Source organism: Bombyx mori, chromosome 1, assembly GCF_030269925.1.
Source record: "Bombyx mori chromosome 1, ASM3026992v2".
NCBI classification, from domain to species: domain Eukaryota; kingdom Metazoa; phylum Arthropoda; class Insecta; order Lepidoptera; family Bombycidae; genus Bombyx; species Bombyx mori.
Genome location: NC_085107.1, coordinates 16,022,609 through 16,043,343, shown reverse-complemented (window position 1 = coordinate 16,043,343; position 20,735 = coordinate 16,022,609). Strand labels below are relative to the sequence as shown.

The 20,735-nt window shown below is 35.5% G+C and overlaps 2 protein-coding genes across 2 annotated transcripts in view; one reads left to right on the top strand and one right to left on the bottom strand.

Annotated features, from left to right (window-relative positions):
• Positions 1-5,752: 5,752 nt before the first annotated feature.
• LOC134199736 (ATP-dependent DNA helicase pif1-like) lies at positions 5,753-6,403 on the bottom strand. Its single transcript, XM_062671248.1, has one exon. The coding sequence runs from the start codon at positions 6,401-6,403 to the stop codon at positions 5,753-5,755; it is 651 nt and encodes a 216-aa protein (XP_062527232.1).
• Positions 6,404-13,555: 7,152 nt separating this feature from the next.
• The window catches only part of LOC134199735 (uncharacterized), a 49,383-nt gene continuing 42,203 nt past the window's right edge, over positions 13,556-20,735 (top strand). The window contains exons 1-3 of the mRNA XM_062671247.1: positions 13,556-13,704; positions 13,960-14,209; positions 17,890-18,078. Of these exons, the coding sequence (XP_062527231.1) occupies positions 13,556-13,704; positions 13,960-14,209; positions 17,890-18,078 (588 nt within the window). The remainder of the gene's footprint in view (positions 13,705-13,959; positions 14,210-17,889; positions 18,079-20,735) is intronic.

Sequence of the window (20,735 nt, the reverse complement as noted above, 5' to 3'; positions counted from 1 at the left end):
CTTCACAAACACAAATCTAAGTTTTTACAGTGGTTTTTACTGTGTCAATTGTAGCTGTCATTCATCACTGATTTACTGAAGGAGCTACAAGCTTGTTGAATGTTCGTTTATTGATCTAAATTAGAACATAGCCTTTAGTATTTTATAATTTAGGTTTATTTTGAGTATAACGTTTTCTTCGCTTTCCAATTGTTATTGTGAAGAGAAAAAAACGGTCATTTCGTTCCAATAAGATATGTGGCATCTATTGAACACTAATTGGACAAAAAGTAGACTTATTAAAAAAAAAAAAAACTATTTAACACAAAATCTCGTCAACTACTAAACAAAAAGAAAATCTGTTAAAAGAAAATCTCTAATTGTTACGTCTTTGTCTTTTAAATATTATTGTGCAGCGGGTTTCTCTCGTCTTTATAATAGGTTGGGGGAAAAAGTCTTCTTGCATTATAGTATGTATGAACTTGTACTAAAATCTCTTCGGCTTTTACACTATTTGTATCTGGCTGGTTTTGGTATCATTAAAAGTTTTAATTTAAAAAAAGATAATTACAAATTCAAATTAGGAAAATGTGTGATTTTTATTTATTTTTCGTACTGTGAAGATGAGTGAATCGAATGAAGAAATTCGATACATATTAAAATTTTATTACAAAAATGGCAAAAAGGCAATGCAAGCCGCGAAAAAAAATTGCGATGTTTATGGACCGAGTGCAGTGTCTGTGAGAGTAGCACAAATTTGGTTTAAGCGTTCTCAATCTAGAAATTTTGATGTCAAAGATGCACGTCACTCTGGTCGCCCTATTACGGATAAAATGGATGTAATTTTTGACAAAGTGGAGCAAGATTGGGCATATCAGTAGTTACGACGTAGCTGAAAAACCTACAATTGACAACAAAACAGTTTTGACGTATTTTAAAAAAATTGGTACACAATAAAGCTCGATATTTGGGTACCTCACGAGCTCACTGAAAGAAACCTAATGAACCGTGAACTCATTTGTGATTCTTTATTACGACGTAATGAAACCGAACCATTTTTGAAGTAGCTGATAACTGGTGATGAAGTGGATCACGTGCGAAAAAGATCGTGGTCAAAGGCCAGTCAGGCTTCACAGACTGTGGCGAAGCCTGGGTTAACTCACAACAAAGTGATGCTGTGTGTGTGGTGGAATTGGAAGGGCATTATTCATTATGAGCCATCAGGCAGGATCATCGATTCTGAACTCTACTGCGAACAACTGATGAGATTAAAGCAAGAAGTTGAGAGAAAACCGCCGGAATTAATCAACAGAAGGGGTGTGGTTTTTCTTCATGATAACACTAGATCTCACACATCTTTAGCCACTCAGCAAAAATTAAGAGAGCTTGGCTGGGAGATGTTAATGCATCCGCCGTATAGTTCTGACCTTCAGATTTCCACCTATTTCGGTCTCTTTAGAATTCTTTAGGCAGTGTCCGGTTAACATCACGAGAGGACTGCTAAAACCAAATGTCGCGAAACTAATGGTCGCGGTATTTTGATCAGAAACCCCAAAATTTCTATAGAATTTGGATCATGTCCCTAACTACAAGATGGCAAAAAGTTATCGAACAAAATGGTACCTACGTACTTTACTTAAATGTAAATAAACTACATTAAAAAACGTTGTGAATTTTCTTAAAAAATGCGAAGAAACGTTTTCCCCAACTTATTATGTTATTTCTGTATATAGCGCGGTGCTAGTACTTTTAGCTTTTAGTACTTTCTTGTTGCTCGTAACAATAATAAAATAACGAAGTCAGCCCAAAGGATTTGACGGCCCTAGAACGGGATGCACCCGCTTTATAAACTTGTTAAGTCTCTACTGCGGAAACCGAATTACAGCTCAATATTTAGGAATACCGTCTAATTTCGCGTTTATTAATTTTATTAAATGATTTCCTGCATTTCGCGTATCTTGCAGTTTTCGTGGTCACGTGGTGCCGTCTACAATTTCGAGTTTTTTTGATTTGACATTTACGTTTCTTTTCTCACAGAAACAACGAATAGAAACTTAGGATGCGGCTATTTGACTCGGGGGTTCTTCTTCATGGTTAGGGGATCCCAGGTAGACAAACACTAACCAACTTTAAGTTTGGAAGTTAGGTTTTTTTTTTAAGTTTCATTTCGCAGTCTCATTTGTTTTGTAGCAGACAGCAACTTAATGATTAAATTTCTAATTGATGTAATGGGTCGCCATTATCCATGTTGATGGAGTTCGATCGCCTTTTTTATTTATAAATCGATACGATGATTTTATCTAAAAATAATGAGATGATGACTAATAATAGTCAATAGTAACTAATACTAATAATAATATTTAATTCTAATAAAACTTATAATAGTGCGGTCGTGAAATAATGTCCGGATTTCGGATTTTTGGTTTGAGTGTGCATTTGTTGTGAAATATTGCAGCTAAAGCCCATTAAATGTGTTGCGTGTAACTCCAAAAGATAAACCGTCCGCCTTTAATATCAACAACAAACTGTGTTTTTCGTTTTCACAAAATTTATTTTAGTTCGAAAAGAACATTTTGTTTTCATAACAAAACAATAATTACAGCTGGCAAATGAATTCTTATTAAAGAACGAATTTAGATTGTCTGGAACCAAGAATTTCGGAGCGGTAGCAATCTTGGAGTTTGAAAGTTATTTATTTTCAATTATGCTTACAATATAACAAGGACTTGCATTGAATTAGTAACTGAGCAAAATTACTGTCAAATACTCGATGCATCGATACCATGGGTGCTTAATTTGAATGATAGAATTATGGCTGGACCGATTTGGCAAATTTTGGTCTTGAATTATTTATTTATGGCAGTCCAGAGAAGGTTTTAAAGGTAAATAAATATGATACTAGTAAAATACTCGAAATTAAATAAAAATAACAATTTTGTTTTTCCTTTGATGTGGGGGACACATCCCCCCGTCGGACGGATTCCTTTTGTTTGTTTTAAGTATATTTTATATAAAAGTTTAGGTCTTTTATTTATATAGATATCCATGAATACCGTTATATATATTTGGATAAATTGAAGTCTAGCACAAAAATATAACTAGATATTTGCCAATAACAATTTTGCTATTAGAATTTAAGCAGAGCAGACACACTTCATGCGCTAGTTTAGTATTACATGAAATATTAAATTACTGTTGAATATTAAACAGTCTCAAAGCGGCGATCAGAAACTTAATAAATGCACGGGCAGCTTCTGACGGAACAAATTAAACCTATTAGACACGTCCGAACCATGATAGGAAGATATTTGTATGATACTTAATTTTTATCATTAACTTATCAAATTCAAACAAGGTATATTCGCGTATTCTATCTTTGTTTTTTCTGAATTCTATTCTCGGTGAACACTAAATTCTATTTAATATCAGTAGGTACCTAACTAAAAAAAAAATACTACACTAAATTAGGATCATAGATTTAATTCATTATTTACAAGGCTCCAGATGATGTGAAGGTTACATGAAAATTTTATGAGGCTTTTCGGAGGTTCGCATCCATCTACTTTATGGACTTAATATGATGAACGTGAGTTACATATTCATACAACTTACGTAAAATGCACCTTGAAGATACCAGGTCCTTTTTTTCATGATTCCATTTAAATAAGAACAAAATTGAAGTATTCCTTAATTGTTACTGAATTTCGTAAAACTGTATACAAAATAAAATTCAATACGTCACGTATTTTCTTTAATTTTTTAATTATTTTGTTAGACAGTTTATCGTTTTATTTTTTGTGTAGAAAGCACACGAACCCTTTGTATCTGCGTCCTTGAAATCTGAGATCGAATTCGCTTTTAAATAACGTACCGCCTTTTTCTGCCGCTCAATTTGGAAAAAATTTCGTTGTTGTGGCCTGCGGGATTAGACGCCCGATGCATTACTATCTAGCGATGCGCAGGCAGATACTAATTTTCCTAACCAAACATACATAATTAACGTCTGCGATTGACGCCCACGAAAAAGGAATTACATCGTAAAATAAAAATGAAACCCGCAAAAAATATAATTTGCGTTATTATGTACTGGTGGTTGAGCGTCTGGTGAGTCCACATGGCAAGGGGCAACCACCTTACCTATTTCTGCCGTGAAGCAGGAATGCGTTTCGGTTCGAAGCGTGGGGCAGCCATTGTACTGTAAGAGCTGAGACCCCAGACCTCATGATTCGAGGTCTCAAGGTTTTCCGCCAGGCATTTAAGTTGCTAATGTCTATGGTCTCTTCACACTAGGTAGGCCGTGAGCTCCTTCATCTATCTATAAAAACATTGTTTTCTCAGAACAGCAATAGACCAGTCACACAATAATCACCCTTGTCAGTTATTATCAGATTACGTCCGGCAGTCAGGATACGCACTATTTTTTATTTATTTATTGCTTAGATGGGTAAACGAGCTCATAGCCCACCTGGTGTTAAGTGGTTACTGGAGCCCATGGACATCTACAACGTAAATGCGCCACCCATTTTGAGATATAAGTTCTAAGATCTCAGTATAGTTACAACGGCTGCCCCACCCTTCAAACCGAAACGCATTACTGCTTCACGGCAGAAATAGGCAGAGTGGTGGTACCTACCCGCGCGGACTCACAAGAGGTCCTTCCACCAGTAAAAAGATGCACTAGGCAGGAGATATGTATGGTTTTCATATAAAAACTGGAAGCCTTTATTTCAGGTCAAATAATTCTTAATTCCAATAAATACAAGCAGTATCGTAAAAAAATTAAATTTTAGATTCCATTTTGGTCCGGCTTCATTTGAGCGAGTAAACATTGATAAAAAACGTTGATTTCAGTCGGGCTACCCAGTTTCCGGGTATTCGATTTTGTTTTTTCTTTGATATTTTATGTCGGTGTTATTGTTATATGCTTTTTTGTTTGTATTTTAAAATAGACGATTTTCACCACAAAGGACGCTGAGTTCAAACTGTGCTGCTAAACAATATAAATAAGAACATCTTGTTTGAATAGAATTGCTCAGTAAATTGAACACTAGATGATGACCTAGCTTTGCTGGGTTTTATTTTTTTTGATAACGCCTTCTTGTTGATTCTTTAAAGCAGTTAGTTGCTCTCAATTAAGAAAGATAGTATTATTATTCGCCAATAGATGTCGGGAAGAGTCATAAAGTTGATTATCGATAAAGTTGATTATTGAAAACGCGAATAAAACAACATTTTCTGAAAATAAATCGTACCTAGATCGATTTATCGCCCTCGAAATCCTCTGTATACTAAATTTTATGAAAATCGTTGGAGTCGTTTCCGAGATTCAGATTATATATATATTACTAGCTGACCCGGCAAACGGTGTCTTGCCACATATAAGATTTCTAGAGAATTTCTAAAATACTAACTTATTGGAAGTGTATAAGGATGTGGAATATGAGTGAAAAAGGCCTGGAGCGCTGGGAACGATGAGGGAATGTTTAAAAATAACAAAACACCAAACATTAATTGTTTTAATTTATTAAATGTAATAATTATATATATAATTAATTCATTACATAATATTAATCTCTTAATGCTGCAGCGTGAACAATATTTTTTGTTAGCCCGCTTAAATTGAATTGGCACATCTGTGGGTATAATAGGTATTCGTGGTATCAATATATTTTCACCTCGAAACTTGCCATTTAAAATGGTGCCTTCGATAACTTTTTTCATTATTTTTTTAATGACTAATCGCGTACCGTTGCATAGCCGTGGCGGGTTCAAATTACGAAGCAAAATAATTGGAAGGTTGGATCTTCAATTGTAAGTTATGTGGTGGCATGCCTGGCAAATCCAGTGAGTTCAAAAACTCTGTTGGAAAATTTACAGCTTCAGTGCCATCGCAAACTGTATCAATAGATATATATGATACCAAGTCCCCTGGCAATAACTGTTGTATCTTCAGATTTAAAATGTCAACGTCCACATTTTTTGCAGCTAACATTGCTCTTTCTGCAAGCCACTCGAGATTTATGTAATTCGTGTGTACATCGGGAAATATTTGTTCAATGAGAGCATCTTTCGAATCAATGATAGTGCAGAAATCATTCGCTAATTTTATGTATCCAGTTTCAGCTATAGTGACTTTTCCATCACCGATATCTAAGAGTTGTTTAGAGAATGTTTCAGCGGATGGATCTTGAAGCAATTGAACGCGCATATTTACTTTCAGCTGTACTATTTCAACATTACGCCACAATGTCGATGATTTTAAGCAGGCGTTGATTTCATCAGCGTATGTTGAACGTGGAATGACGGGAAGTGTTTGTCTGAAGTCACCTGAAAGGACTAACAGAGTGCCACCAAATAGTTTGTCGTTGTTTTTAATATCTTTCAATGTCCTGTTCAACGCCTCAAGCGAATGTTTGTGTGCCATGGTACATTCATATTTTCCACTCTAAACACCGCCATGTCACTGCCTTTATGGACATAATTGCAAATGTATTTGATGCTCTTCACAGAACTGCAAAACTCAACATTAATATGAGCATTGTATGTTTTGCTCAGCAGGGGCGAATATGGCACGACCCAACGATTGTCAATATCAATGTCTGTGTTGCTGATGTTTATAATAAATGATTGTCCGCCATTATCTGGATTCCTTCGACGATATATTGGATATCCGTCGACATCTGTGATTGTATCGTTAGTGAAATCTTCAGGGAATTTTTTTGTACTTTTTCCATCTGACATGCAAGGCGATGAACTAAAAATGTTTGACTACTACGCTTGAAGCATAAACACTAATAATAGCCGAAAACTGTAGAGATAACATCCCTACTCCGTGCTGTTTACTGGGTCAGAAGTGACACCTGTAGACATCTGGCGGGGATAACTAATTAAATGACGATTGATCAGTTTTCGACCGGAGAGGAAAAATGATCAAATTACTAAAATGGCTATTAAAAAATAAGGGTTGATCGTAGAAGGGTGAAAATTGAGGATTGTATGTATTTTTATATGCTGTATCATAAAAAAATAGAAATTAAAAAATTTGCCTAAAAATTAAAAAAATATATTTAGGGTTGGACTATCCCTAACATTTAGGGGGATGAAAAATAGATGTTGGCCGATTCTCATAGATACCGGATAAGCACAAAAAATTTCATCAAAATCGGTCAAGCCGTTTCGGAGGAGTATGGCAACGAAAACTGTGACACGAGAATTTTATATATTAGATTATGTATACAAGAATTGCTCGTTTAAAGGTATAAGATAAATATCTTTGGAGAAATTATTAAGACCTAAGTTTCAAATTTTAAATTTCCGTACACTAATTTTATGAGTAAAGTTAGCATCTAGTTGTGTGTGACCGAAAAATATGAACTTAAAAAATGCTCCATGTATTTTGCTCTGAGGAATTGTTTCAGATAAATTCGATATCCACTTTTTACTATTTATTTCTAGTATTATATGGTACCACGATATTTAATTTAATTAATAAACATAGTACGCTTGACAATCTTTAGTGGGCGAAAATAAATTGCCACACTTTGAATCGCTATTTCAATAGAAAATTAAAATATTATTTTGAAAACTTGTGTAGAAAAAACAAACAGTGTTAATAATAAAAACTAATAATAGCTTCTAAGTTTAAATGTTTCATTGAAAACAGTTCAGTTCTTGTAAAAAATGTCATTACTACTGATACTAATACTCCTCTTAATCATATTAAGGATTATTCGAAAAAAATCTTTCGTGTTAGTATTATAATAACATTCTTCTAACGAACAATAGATCAACATCTATCTTATATTATAGAGAGACAAGGATTGTTCCTAGCGGGAGCTACATCGATATCAGATGCGTGTAATGTGAGTAGAGTGCCTCGATTCAACCTTACAAAGGATTTCAGACTCTACATTAGAAACACGATATCGGCAACAAAGGCACCGAATATCAATTATCTTTAAAAATACTCTTGGACATTGATTTATTAAGCACAATACAATCCAAAACACTTTATTGCACTTACATACACTAAAATAACGACAGTGTATAGAAAAAAGGTGTGAAAGGGTAAAAAAATGTTATAAAAGGCGATAGAATAGTAATCTATATATTAATACGTTAAATAAAGACTTTGTATCCCTTTTTACGAAAATTGCGCGGACGGAGGAGTATGAAATTTTCCACACTTATAGAGAATATAGAGAAGAAGTGCATAATGTTATTATTTTTTTAAATAATGCATAAAAGATACATTAAATCAATAAAGAAAACATTACACACACTACATACCATGTATTTGACGCACACACGCATGCATACTATTTATTGTCAAACTTTTGTTCTTGGCGTCTGTTGTCAAATTGAGAATAGATTAAATATTGTTTGCCTTTGTTAATATTTTTTATAGTGTAGTCTTGGCGAACTTTGTGATTATAGAAGTATAAAATACAATCATAATAGTGTACAAACTTACAATTCCAATTAATTATAGTCGAATTTCGACTACTGCGGGACCTCTAGTAGTGTGTGTTCGTTGTGAGTCACATTTACCAATAATAGATGGAAATTAAAATCCACATCTCCATTAAGGCAAGCTCTCAGAAAAAAGCCAGGAACGTTTGTTAATGCCGAAGGAAAGATATACAAAAATCGTAAATTTTTCCGATGGTTCCTTCTTTTCTTTTGTATCCATACGAGCTTGATTTGGTATTAAGTGGTCATCAGAGCCTTTAGTCGTTATAGCTTGAATGATGCTACTCAACTTCAGAACCCTAGATGATGTTGTAAAGCGACTGTCTCACCCTTCACAATGAACTTCAACTTAGTTAACTTCACACTTTACTACTTAGGAGCTACTTTGCTGATGACCCAACTTGAATATTCTGTAAGACATCGTGAAATTTCATATCAAATGAGTTCAATGACCCGACTCGACAAGTAATTGTTGGGAAGTATTACTTGCCCGGACCAATTATTTACAGCTATTACAATTACAATATATTTACTGGCGGTAGGACCTCTTGTGAGACCGCACGGGTAAGTACCACCACCTTACCTATTTCTGTCGTGAAGCAGTAATGCGCTTCGGTTTGAAGTGTGGGGCAGCCGTTGTAACTATACTGAGACCTTAGAACTTATATCTCAAGGTGGGTGGCGCATTTACGTTGTAGATGTCTATGGGCTCCAGTAACACCATCTAAGCAATTAAAAAAAAACTTCTATAACATATCCCTCAACACTGTTATGGATGTACACAAGCGGTGTAATTACGAATATTAGTATCTGGCAAATGTATGATCAGATCCTGAAGTATATTAAGTTATGGTATTAATGGACCAAATGAAAGGTTCTTTTAGCCACCTCATTCCAATGATCAGCGTAAAATGTTTCATGTGTGGAATCTTGCTCTGAGGAATTGTTCGAGAGGAATTGTGGAGAGTATTAAGCGGTAGGCAGCGGCTTGGCTCTGCCCCTGGCATTGCTGAAATCCATGGGCAACGGTGACCATTCACCATCATGTGGACCGCGTGCTCGTCTGCGGACAAGGGCAATAAAAAAAGTGTATGTCCATAGGTTAGGTAGTTGAATATGTGTCGAAAATCATTTGTAATTTTCCCTGTTAATTAGCGTCGATCGCAGACGTATTAAATATACAATAGCGTAACATCTCTGGTAATGTACTTCTTGCTAAATTTAATAATCCCGCTAACTATAATGAAATTGCAGTTCACGAGAAATGTAGGGTTATCGAATTTTCTCATTGAAATGTATTAAAATTATTAAATATTTTGTAAGTTTAGTATGATTTATTTAAAAACACTTTTATGGTTTAATGTGGCGTGTATTCATATTTAATTTTATTATTTCCGGCCTTTCGAATACTCCATAGTTTTCGGCCAAGATCACGGACGACTTAGGTGTTCACATTTGAATATCATCTTAATTACCGTATAAATTTAGTTAAAATATTAAGTTGATTTCTTAACCTTAGCATTTTTAATACACTTTTGTTTTAATGAAAATAGTAAACACATTTAATACGTAAAAATGTACTTAATATTAATTATGTTATACGAATTGCGAACACTGAAGAAAATACTTATAATATTCTATTTTAAAAAGTAAATGTGTTTGTTTTTATTTCGGGCATCTAGTTCTAAAATTGGATTTCCATGAGACTTTGTATAATTGGTAATGGCATTTTTATGCCTTTATGCTTAATGCTTTCTTAATGTAATTCTATGAAAATAAAATAAATAGAGGTCACACATTATAACAAATGAGAATTTATTAATAATACTTCCAAACAATAATTAAGAAAACCTTTAAAACAAAAATAATATTTCTTACAACGAACATACATACAATACTAAACGAACTGAGCCCTCATTTTAAAATAATACAATTAATTGGGTATCATATAAGAGAATTCATTTGGTTCCATTAATAATAATTTACGTGATTAAGTCTCGTAGGTAAACCCTATATTGAAACGCAAATGCATTTGCATGTTACATATTAGTTTTGCGAAGCGGAGCCGACGTCAAGCACTCCCTTTAAATGATGATTTAACACGTCTGGCGGCTCGGGGCTAAGCCCGTTATATTACGTAGTATGTGCAGGTGCTTGAACATGAATTACGTTACTGTGATTTTAATTGACTTGCACTGTATATATTGTGCAGATATATATTTAACTAGCTTTTGCCCGCGACTCCGTCTGCGTGAAATAGTTTTTTTATTTTTATTTTATTACTTAGATGGGTGGAGGAGCTCATAGCTCACCCGGTGTTAAGTGGTTACTGGAGCCCATAGACATCTACAATGAAAGTGCGCCACCCACCTTGAGATATAAGTTCTAAGGTCTCAAGTATAGTTACTTTGGCATAACGCTAAATTTTACCCACCACTTCATTTACGTAGAAAGTGAAAATATTTTTGAAGTATAAAATGTTAAGGAGCTATTTAAACCCCTATTTTGAAACATTATTTATTGGTGCTCCACTTGTATTGTTCTTACCGTGATGTTGTATAGCCTATAGCTTTCCTCAATAAATGGGCTATCTAGCACTGAAAGAATTTTTCAAATCGAACCAGTAGTTCCTGAGATTAGCGCCTTAAAACAAACAAACTCTTCAGTTTTATAATATTAGTATAGATTTTATGATTTACCACTTGTTTATTGAAGAAATTTGTGTCAAACGATAACGGAAACTGTTAAAAAGATCGGGAATTATAAAATGCTTAAAGAAAATAAATCGTAAGTGCTTTTAATTATGTCCACGATACGTAAAAAGCTTTAGAAGGAGCTTAGAGATGCGTTGTTCGTGAAAGTTTATATTTTTATTCCAAGACAAGAAAATACTTTATGTATACATTGATTAACAACTATCCACTTGCAGCCTAACCTGAATGAATTATAACAATCGGTATTTTAAATTTAGAGTATGCTTTATTGTAACACCAATACATCAATCAAATCAAATGCAAAACATAAAACACAAAAGATGCAACGGGTGTTTCATCGCATAGAACGACGACCCCTATTTTAATTATAAATTTGCGACAAAAACTATTAATTCTAAACAAACTTTTCGTTACACCTATCACGGTGTGATGTCAAATAAACAGCTTTATAATTAATTGTTTCCACAGGTTATACCACTTTTTCATTTTAGATTTTGTTTTAGTTTGACTAGAACGATTTTAATAAAGTAGGTACTAAAAGATTTCTTTATTTCTCAGGCATGGCGAAATGCACACCGGTTCTGCTTGACGAAGAAGAGATTCTATGCGTGAACCAGGTACGTTTCTTTGTTAGTTGCATGTAATGCGTTCCGGTTCGAAGGGTGGGGTAGCCGTTGTAACTATATTGAGACCTTAGAACTTATATCTCAAGGTGGGTGGCGCATTTACGTTGTAGATGTCTATGGGCTCCAGTAACCACTTAACTCCAGGTGGGCTGTGAGCTCGCCCACCCATCTAAGCAATAAAAAAAAAAAAATGTAGTTGAACCCAAAGACAACACAACGAAAGAACAAGAAGCTGACAAAAGCCTGTTGATAGAAATTAAACGAATTCTGAAAACTGGCGTAAACCTTAGCTTGAAATACAATATAACATTATAGAGTAGTTTTGTAAATTTAACTGTGAGAACATGAATTTCACACGCCAGTTAGGACTGAATAATAAAGATATTTAGTTTAGTTAGAAGTTTATCATTTAGTTTGTTGAATGTATGTCCAATTTCAATTGTAACAGAAATCTTACTTGTACGATACATCTATGAGCGTTGAACTAGCTACTGAACGAAATACAATTAAGTAGCTAAAATAAACATTCGTGTTCAGATTTAATGCTTTCGGGATTTTATATTCACTTTAGATTTAGGTAGATTGACTTGCATATTAAACTCCGATCGCAAAACTGTAAATCTACATTTGTACAAATCTCGATGGACTCATAAGTAATACAGATTAAGTGTGCCAATTGTAAGTATTGATCCATTTATTCATTAAAAATAATTGTAAATTTTATAATATTATAAAATATAATAATATTAGAAAATATTCTATATTTTGAGATTCAATGTTTTTTGACACTGCAACTATCTAATCGATCCAAAAACTTCATAATTCATGAGTTAATCTGGGACAAAATTATAAGTTTTTATTATATCATTCTTGTTTCTTCGGGTGGAATTTTCTATTTGATAAAATCAATGAAGCTCCGGAAGGGCTAGAAACACCAACGTTATTGTGTTCTAAATAAGTAATGTCATATTTGACGTGTGTTAAGAGTTATGAATAAGTTGTAGAGAATATTTTATTCGCAGACCTAAAGACTTTATGGAATTTTTAATAAATTTTATTTGTAAACGATATATAAAATATGGAATTGCATTTGAAGAAAATGTGCGATCAAATTGAAAGCTACGCTGCACTATTCCACTTATATCCGCACGGTTTGCTTCCTATTGGAGCCAGTTCCAATTTAAAGGTATAGGTTATCGAGAATGTCGTGAAGTACGATTTTATCATTTTTAAAATGAAATTCCTTGTTACTTTGATATTACCATTGGTTTTATTTTGTTTTGTCAAATAAACGAATAAAAATAAAGAGATAACTATATGCTCTTATTCTATTTCTTGCTGTATAATAATAACAATAATATAATAATGTATAAATATGTTTGATGAATTTTGCATCATCCTTAACTTATTTTCCCAGCGAACTTCCTCTTCGAATCTTAGTTCTTAGTGGCTGAACAAACAATTACCTGAAACTTTTACCCTTAACGTATTCGGTGTAATTTCATTGAAAATAACTAAAACTGCTCATCTGCGAATACCGCTCGTTTGTGACATTGCTTGGAGATAAGAACATTTAAAATTGTTTTGAGTTTTGTTTTAATTATTTTTTTATTTTCTTTATTGAATTTAATCAATTAGATCAGTTCACAACCCACTAAATGTTAATTTTAATTTTACTTCTTTAGGTGCCTCCACTTCTAGATGTTGGCTATCAATAATTCAAACATGTCATTATCGATCTACTTTTGCTTTTTTTTCGTTTCGATGTCCGCGCCTCGAGTGCACGCGCGGTATCTGGGACTTGATGCTCTGCACATGATGGGAGCAGACCGCGAGCCTAAGGATGTTTTAGGGCCCTACACACCAAACGCGTCCTCATGCAGTCTCTCACCCAACATCCGATCAGAACCCAGGTAGAATAGGTAGAAGTAGGTTCCCGTGGTCAACACTCCAACGGAATCGCGGCGCCACCCCTAGAACGCCCAACTGACGGGTCGTCAAGGCGATAATCAACGACTCTATGTCGACCGTCTCGGTGCTAAAAGCCTGTCAGGCCGCTCCAGGCGGTGCCACTGGTTTCCGGGAATACCCCGCTGGACCAGAACCAGCCTGCTAGATTGGAGTGTGATACACCACCAACCGGTTGCACTTACACAACAATTCCATAGAACTACTTCCATATACAGCCTCAGCACCTTAAGTCATCCCGTAAGATTCACCGGGGGTAGCTGGACCCTACAGGGTTTGGAGCCTGGACAAAGCCCTTCTTTAGCACCCCTGCGGCGAATCGATGTGGAGAGAAACGAATTCTCCCTCTCTCGTTCCGCTGCCTCCTTCTGTGAGATGATGGACTTGCAGAAGTCAAGCAACGCCTTCCAGAACTCATCGTTGCCGACTGTCGTAGCTATGCCATGCAGAGTACAAGCGTGTATTCGGCCGTGTCTTCGTCGCAGCCACACTGGTAACACTCGATCATCGGTTCCCTCCGGGCGACGCGGTGTAGGTACCGGCCGAAACACCCATACTCGGTGAACACTTGCGTCAATTGGAAGGTGAGACGCTCTCGGTCGCGGTTCACCCAGTCCTTGAGGACCGGGCCTACCGCCTCGACGGTCCCAAGACAAGCCGACGGGTACGCTAAGCGGCGGTACAACGCCTCCAGCACGAATCGCCGAGACTGGAGTGTCCACGCTCTAATTTCACCTTCGCTGGCACCCCGTCGTGGAGGTCGCGTCGTCATGTATAATCAACGGCAAGCACCTCTGCCTCCAGGTCATATTAGTTTCTCCTGGTAAAATATTTTACCTTCACACAGGATTTCTTGAGATACATTATTCGTTTGCTTTGATAGTACTTTTGGTTGGAGTACTACCTAGACCGCCGATCCTTTTCTGTTACAGTAGACTTCGCACTACCGCGTAAGTAATCTGGCAATCGAATAATAATACTGTAAGTAACATTATTTATGGCCAGACTCTGTATGTGTAAATTCAAAAGAAACATTTACTTGTAAATAACCTTTTGTGGTATCAAGAGCTTCGTGTATTCGCTCGAAATCAAATTGAACGCTTAGAAGCCTTTACCTCTCGGAAGCTTTCAAAGCGAAACTCATTTAGTCTACAAATGCTTTTCGAATAACATTTTTCATACTTCAATGGTACCTTTTTACCGATATTTAGCATTGTTCATGTTATACAACTTTTTGGCCATTTCTGCCATGAAGCAGTAATGCGTTTCAGTTTGAAGGGTGGGACAGCCATTGTACTGTAAAAACTGAGACTTTAGAACTCATATCTCTAGAGAGGTGACGGTATTTACATTATAGATGTCTGTGGAGTTCGGTAACCACTTAACACCAGGTGGGCCCGAGATCGTCCACCAACAAAACCAATATAAAAAAACCATTTCTGCATTTCAGTTGACCATTGTTACCCAAAATCTTCTTTTCTTTTTCTTTTTTAGTTAGCACAATATACACGAGCTACACGAGTCGTAAAGGTTTTCAATAAATATTTTGGATTTTATAGTTTGTTTAGATAACAGCATTAACAATAAAAAATATCGAAAAAAATTTGCTAGAATTAGATTTTACTTACAATTTTATTTACAACGACGGTTTATTTTATTACTTTTGATGAACCAATTCTTATACAACGAATTAATTCATGACCGAAATTTCTAAAACAAGATTAGAACAAAAAAAATTAAGTCTTACATAAATACTTCATGGCATCTCTAGGGAATAGCATTCCCATCGGCTGCAAATCGTCTTTGCGTTCGCACCGTGAATATTTATGTGCATATTTGAGTGGTGTCCTTGTGTCGCATTAAACCTGCATGTTCTGAAGATAAATGATCCAATATTTCCAGTAAGAAGTTTTGTTACGTAAATCATCGTATTGCTCGTAACAGGCGATGTAGATTCGAATAAATAATCGGAAACAGATCACACTCGGTCATTTGGTCTCAAACTAGGATTGCTCGTATACAATGGGAATCAGAGGCTCCTATTCATAATTACATAATAATATATAATACATATATTATGCATACAGACAAAAACAAATCTAATCGTTATACCAATTTCTGACGTATATGGGAATCATACCCATGATTCTCCACACAGCAGTCAGGGGTGCTAATTACTGGGCCCCCAAAACGAAGAATTATGTACTGCAGATATAAAATAAACGCATATTATGTGTATATGTAATATACTATAAGAATATTTAGTGCTTTAACGAGAACTTAGTGCAAAGCAGCATCACTGCTTCTTTCTGGTCGTTCCCTCAATGCTGAGGATCTTGACTGTATGTCAATCTTCTCCACTCGGTCCGGTTCTGCGCCATATGTACCGCTCCCCATATCTGGCCTCCAGTCACCTCCTTGAGTTGGTCATCCCATCTAGCTGGCGCTCTTCCTCTAGCGCGCTTCCCCTCCATTTGTCCGAGAATTGTGAGTTTCTCCAGGCTGTGCAATGAGGATCGCATTATGTGCCCAAAGAAACTCCGGATCCTTTCCTGGCACATAGTCAGCAGGCGCTTGGTGACCTTCAGCTGTTCGAGGATGGAGACCTTGGTTCTCATAGCTGTCCAAGGAATGCGTAGCAGCTTTCTCCAGCAATACATTTCAAACGCCTCAATCTTTTTGCGTTCCTTTTTCATGAGACACCAAATACTTTCCAAGACACTGCTTAGGAAGCAAAAAAATGCTGTTACAGAAAAAATCACTCCATTGTTTGTGGCTGTTGAAACAATTATTTTTTGTGCATGTTAATAATCGGCAAACAAAGGAAAAACGATCGATTCAAATGTAGGTCATTGTTGTAATCGCACTGAAAACTCGCATAATTATTTCTACGGTAAAAATCAGAAAATAAGAATGTGTATCAAATTTATTTACTATTCATTTGCAACAGTTAAAATGACAAAGAAAATAGGAATCTGAATCATATTATCTTTAATTGTTCGCGCGATTTTTTATTATTTAAAAGGGTAAAGAAGCTCACAGCCCACTTAGTCTTAAGTGGTTACATCAGACACCAACAACGTAAATGTCAACAACAACCATCCACCTGAATTCAAAGGCGTCGTCACTTCTTAAAACACAATGGTTGCCTTATCCTTCAAACCAAAACGCCTTACTGCTTCACGGCAGAAATAGGCAGGGCTGTGATACCTCCTACCTATCCAGCGAAACGTACCTGGTATTAAGTGTTAGAAAATAGAATAAGTACTTAACGTTACGTAAGTAATTACGTGTAGTTAGATGTTATAAAAAACCAATTGAAGCTTGTTATGAGAACCCTTAGATTATCCTGTTCACGAACGCGGAACGAGTTAACAATTGCTATTCAGGCTTAACTTAAGTCAGATTAGGAAAACGAAAGCTGAAAAAGTAAGTGAAAAACGCAGTGAATTTATTTTCACAGCTTACTGTCAAAATTCTCAGGTCTTACAAAAATGAATTCGTATTCACTTCCTCTTATACATCTACTCGTATATACAAAGACAAAACATTTTCTCCTCTGTTTGTCAACCGTTTTGTTTTGTTTTGCAGCCGTTACCGTTGTAATTATTTTTTTAAAAACAACTGTCACAATATAAATGAAAATATTTTGTACTTAAAAATAACGTTAATTCTGAATCGTGATTGTGCTCGAATTTCGATCTTTGGCCAACCGTAATAGTATTCTTTAATGTATAAAAGATTTTTACTATCTATTATATTTTATTTTATATTTAAACTAATTAAAAGACTTTTGATGGGCCCACCTAATTTTAAGTGGTTACGGGAGCCCATAGATATCACAACAAGACTGGTACTCACCTTGAGGTATTTAGCTGAACTCTGATGAACTTTCGAATACAGGTCATCTCAGTTCTTTACCGTAACACGTGAAAACTTCGGTTCAGAAACAACAGTGTAATATCCTGCAAATAACCTTCAAAAACGACTGCTTCACCTATCAATGTTTTAGATTTCTAAGTTCCTTGTATGCCTCTGCTGCTAAATGCTGTGATATCATAAACATAGCATAAAGTATTTATTACAAAGTCACATGTAAATTTGATATTAATTAATTCTTTTTTTAACAGCGCTTCGAATGGACCGTGGTCGAACCGGTGGGTCCCGGTGAAGTTCTGACACTGTACATGCTGATGAGGGGACGCTGGGGCGCCCCTCGCGTGCTCGGCGTCTACCGACTTGGCCTGCAGATCCTCGTCAACGATGGACAGCTCAGCCTCACAGACACACTTGTTGACGACAAAAATAAGCCTGTACCGGTAAGTCTTAACTTTTATTTATTTATTTTTTATTACATATATCGGTGGATGAGCTCACAGCCCACCTGGTGTCAAGTGGCTACCAGAGCCATAGACATCTACAACGTAAATGCGCCCCCCACCTTAAGATTTCAGTATAGTTATTCTTATTGCCTTTAGTCCATTATGTGGGATCGCGCGGTAAGTCCTACTTTTCCATTCATGCCTACGTCATCTCTGCAGTTACACTCTTCTCTACCATATCCTCTTTCACACCGTCTATCCCAGTATTTTTAAGACTCCTCCTCCTCCTCAAATTACCAGTACCGGTATGTGTCCTTTTGAAAATAAAAATAAAATCAGCATAAGAAATTTATTGTCGAAACTTGGAGAGACTAATATTTGGAGATACTATTTTTCGGCTTACATAACGATAATCACACGTATGGATATAAATTTAAGATTATTTAGCGGGTTGTTAAGTTTTGAACACATTTCTCATTACGGGTTCGACCCTTAGGACTCAATAAAGACATTTCGACATGGAATCAATTTTGGAACCAATGGTAGAGCTATCGAGGCTACTAACCTCTGCATCAACAAGGTGATCAAGTGAAGAATATTAGTTACATCTGCTACATTTGTTGTTTTTTACAACATCAAAAAGGAACCTAGACATTTCTTCTGCTTCTCTAGCTTCTAACAAGAATCGAATGCGTTATCTTTTTGTATGAGCTTTTAGTAAAACTAGAGGTCCCGCAGTAGTCGAAATTCGACTATAATTAATTGGAATTGTAAGTATGTACACTATTATGATTGTATTTTATACTTCTATAATCACAAATTTCGCCAAGGCTACTCTATAAAAAAATATTAATAAAGACAAACAATATTTAATCTATTCTCAATTTGACCACAGCCGTCAAAAACAAAAGTTTGGCAATAAATAGTATGCATGCGTATGTGCGTCAAAATACATGGTATGTAGTGTATGTAATGTTTTCTTTATTGATGTAATGTTTTTCTTTAATGTATCTTTTATGCATTATTTAAAAAAAATATTAGCATTGTGCACTTCTTCTCTATATTCTCTATAAGTGTGGAAAATTTCATACTCCTCCGTCCGCGCAATTTTCGTAAAAAGAGATACAAAGTTTTTGCTTCACGTATTAATATATAGATTAGTTCCAACGCAACCCTGGCTTCGTCTTGTAATTCCGAGCCCGAAGTACTATTAACGTATTAACCTATCCAAGAAAACGTTTAATCTAACTTAATCTAACGTGTATTATAAGAACTGCAATTGTTAATTATTTTCATGAAAATACTCAATAACAACCGACAACAAAAAATAACACGAAAACGTGCTAAGAATTTAAAATGGTACGTATCGTTTAATACAATAAAATTGAAACTCAAGCGTGATAAGAACGTTTTTATTTGTTCACTACTAAAGTTACAGTGCGGCGGTCGACGATTAGGGTTGGGTTTGTCTAATCCACTCGATAGCAGTGTTTACACAGGCCGTGCAAATAGTCGATCCGTTCATTCATATGTCAGAAGCTACGTGACCACGTAAAGTTGAAATGAAAGGTGGCAAGCAATAGATACAGTCTGGCGGATAGGCGCAAACTTTTTCTTTCCCTTATAAAATTATAATGGATTTCTTTCAGTCGGTGAATTATCACGGAGAAAACTACCCTAGCACTAATAATGAAACTGTAATGGAACGTGAACTAATTACACTAATTAATAATGTAGAAACAATCGAGCGAAACGCTATCAGGTGTATAACGTAGAAAGCTGAACATGCTTTTTCTCATTAATTTTGAAATTGATTGGTTGAAGTGGAATGTATAATTACGAATTGTCAAAATTATATGCCGAGGCAAGATTGGATGGCGCACGCAACATTGACATAGAAGTTAAAAAGTTAGAATCCATTTCCGATTACGGTGACTTTTTTTCATTAAAGTATCTTTTTAAACTATTTAGCGCGTGGTGGCCTTCGGGGGAGTGGTGATTTACTGCGATCGGTCATCACTCTGGTTTCATTTTAAATATATTTATATTTTTTATAGAATATATTAATAGATCACAGAACTGTGCCATGCAAATGACGGCTTATAAAAATTTGCGCACATCAAAATAATGTTAAATAGGAGCTGGAAATTGACCTTTAAAATTTTATAAAAAACTAAGTGTGCATTTAAAATGTATGTTTTCATTGTTTTTTTCTTCTATGAGTAAAAGAGCTCAAAGCCATTTTCCAACCTACCGGCCACCATGACGCAGCTTTAGGCACCGCCTATCATTCACCCTTAATTGTAACACAAACCAGAAGGCATGGCTGCTTCACGCTCGCTGACAGGAAAGTTACCCCTGCTTTCTTACATACGATCCACTACAAGCAATCATCCAAAAAAAAAACAACTCAGGGATATGTTGAGAAAATAGCCTCTCTAAAATAAACTATCGAATTTTCCTTCAAAGTAAGCATGCGTTAAGGCGTTAGTAAATGTGACCTTAAGACCGACAGCATTTGCGATTACATGTCTGCTAATTTAGTAATTCCACAATATAAACTGGGGAACTCACAAGTTAGCGAAGTACAAAATGTATACTCAGCTCCATCAAACGCATTGGATTTTTTTTTATTAATTATAAGTACATTGATC

Coding starts and splice junctions, on each gene's coding strand:
- LOC134199736 (XM_062671248.1), bottom strand. CDS start 6,403: ATGGCACACAAACATTCGCTTGAGGCGTTGAACAGGACATTGAAAGAT.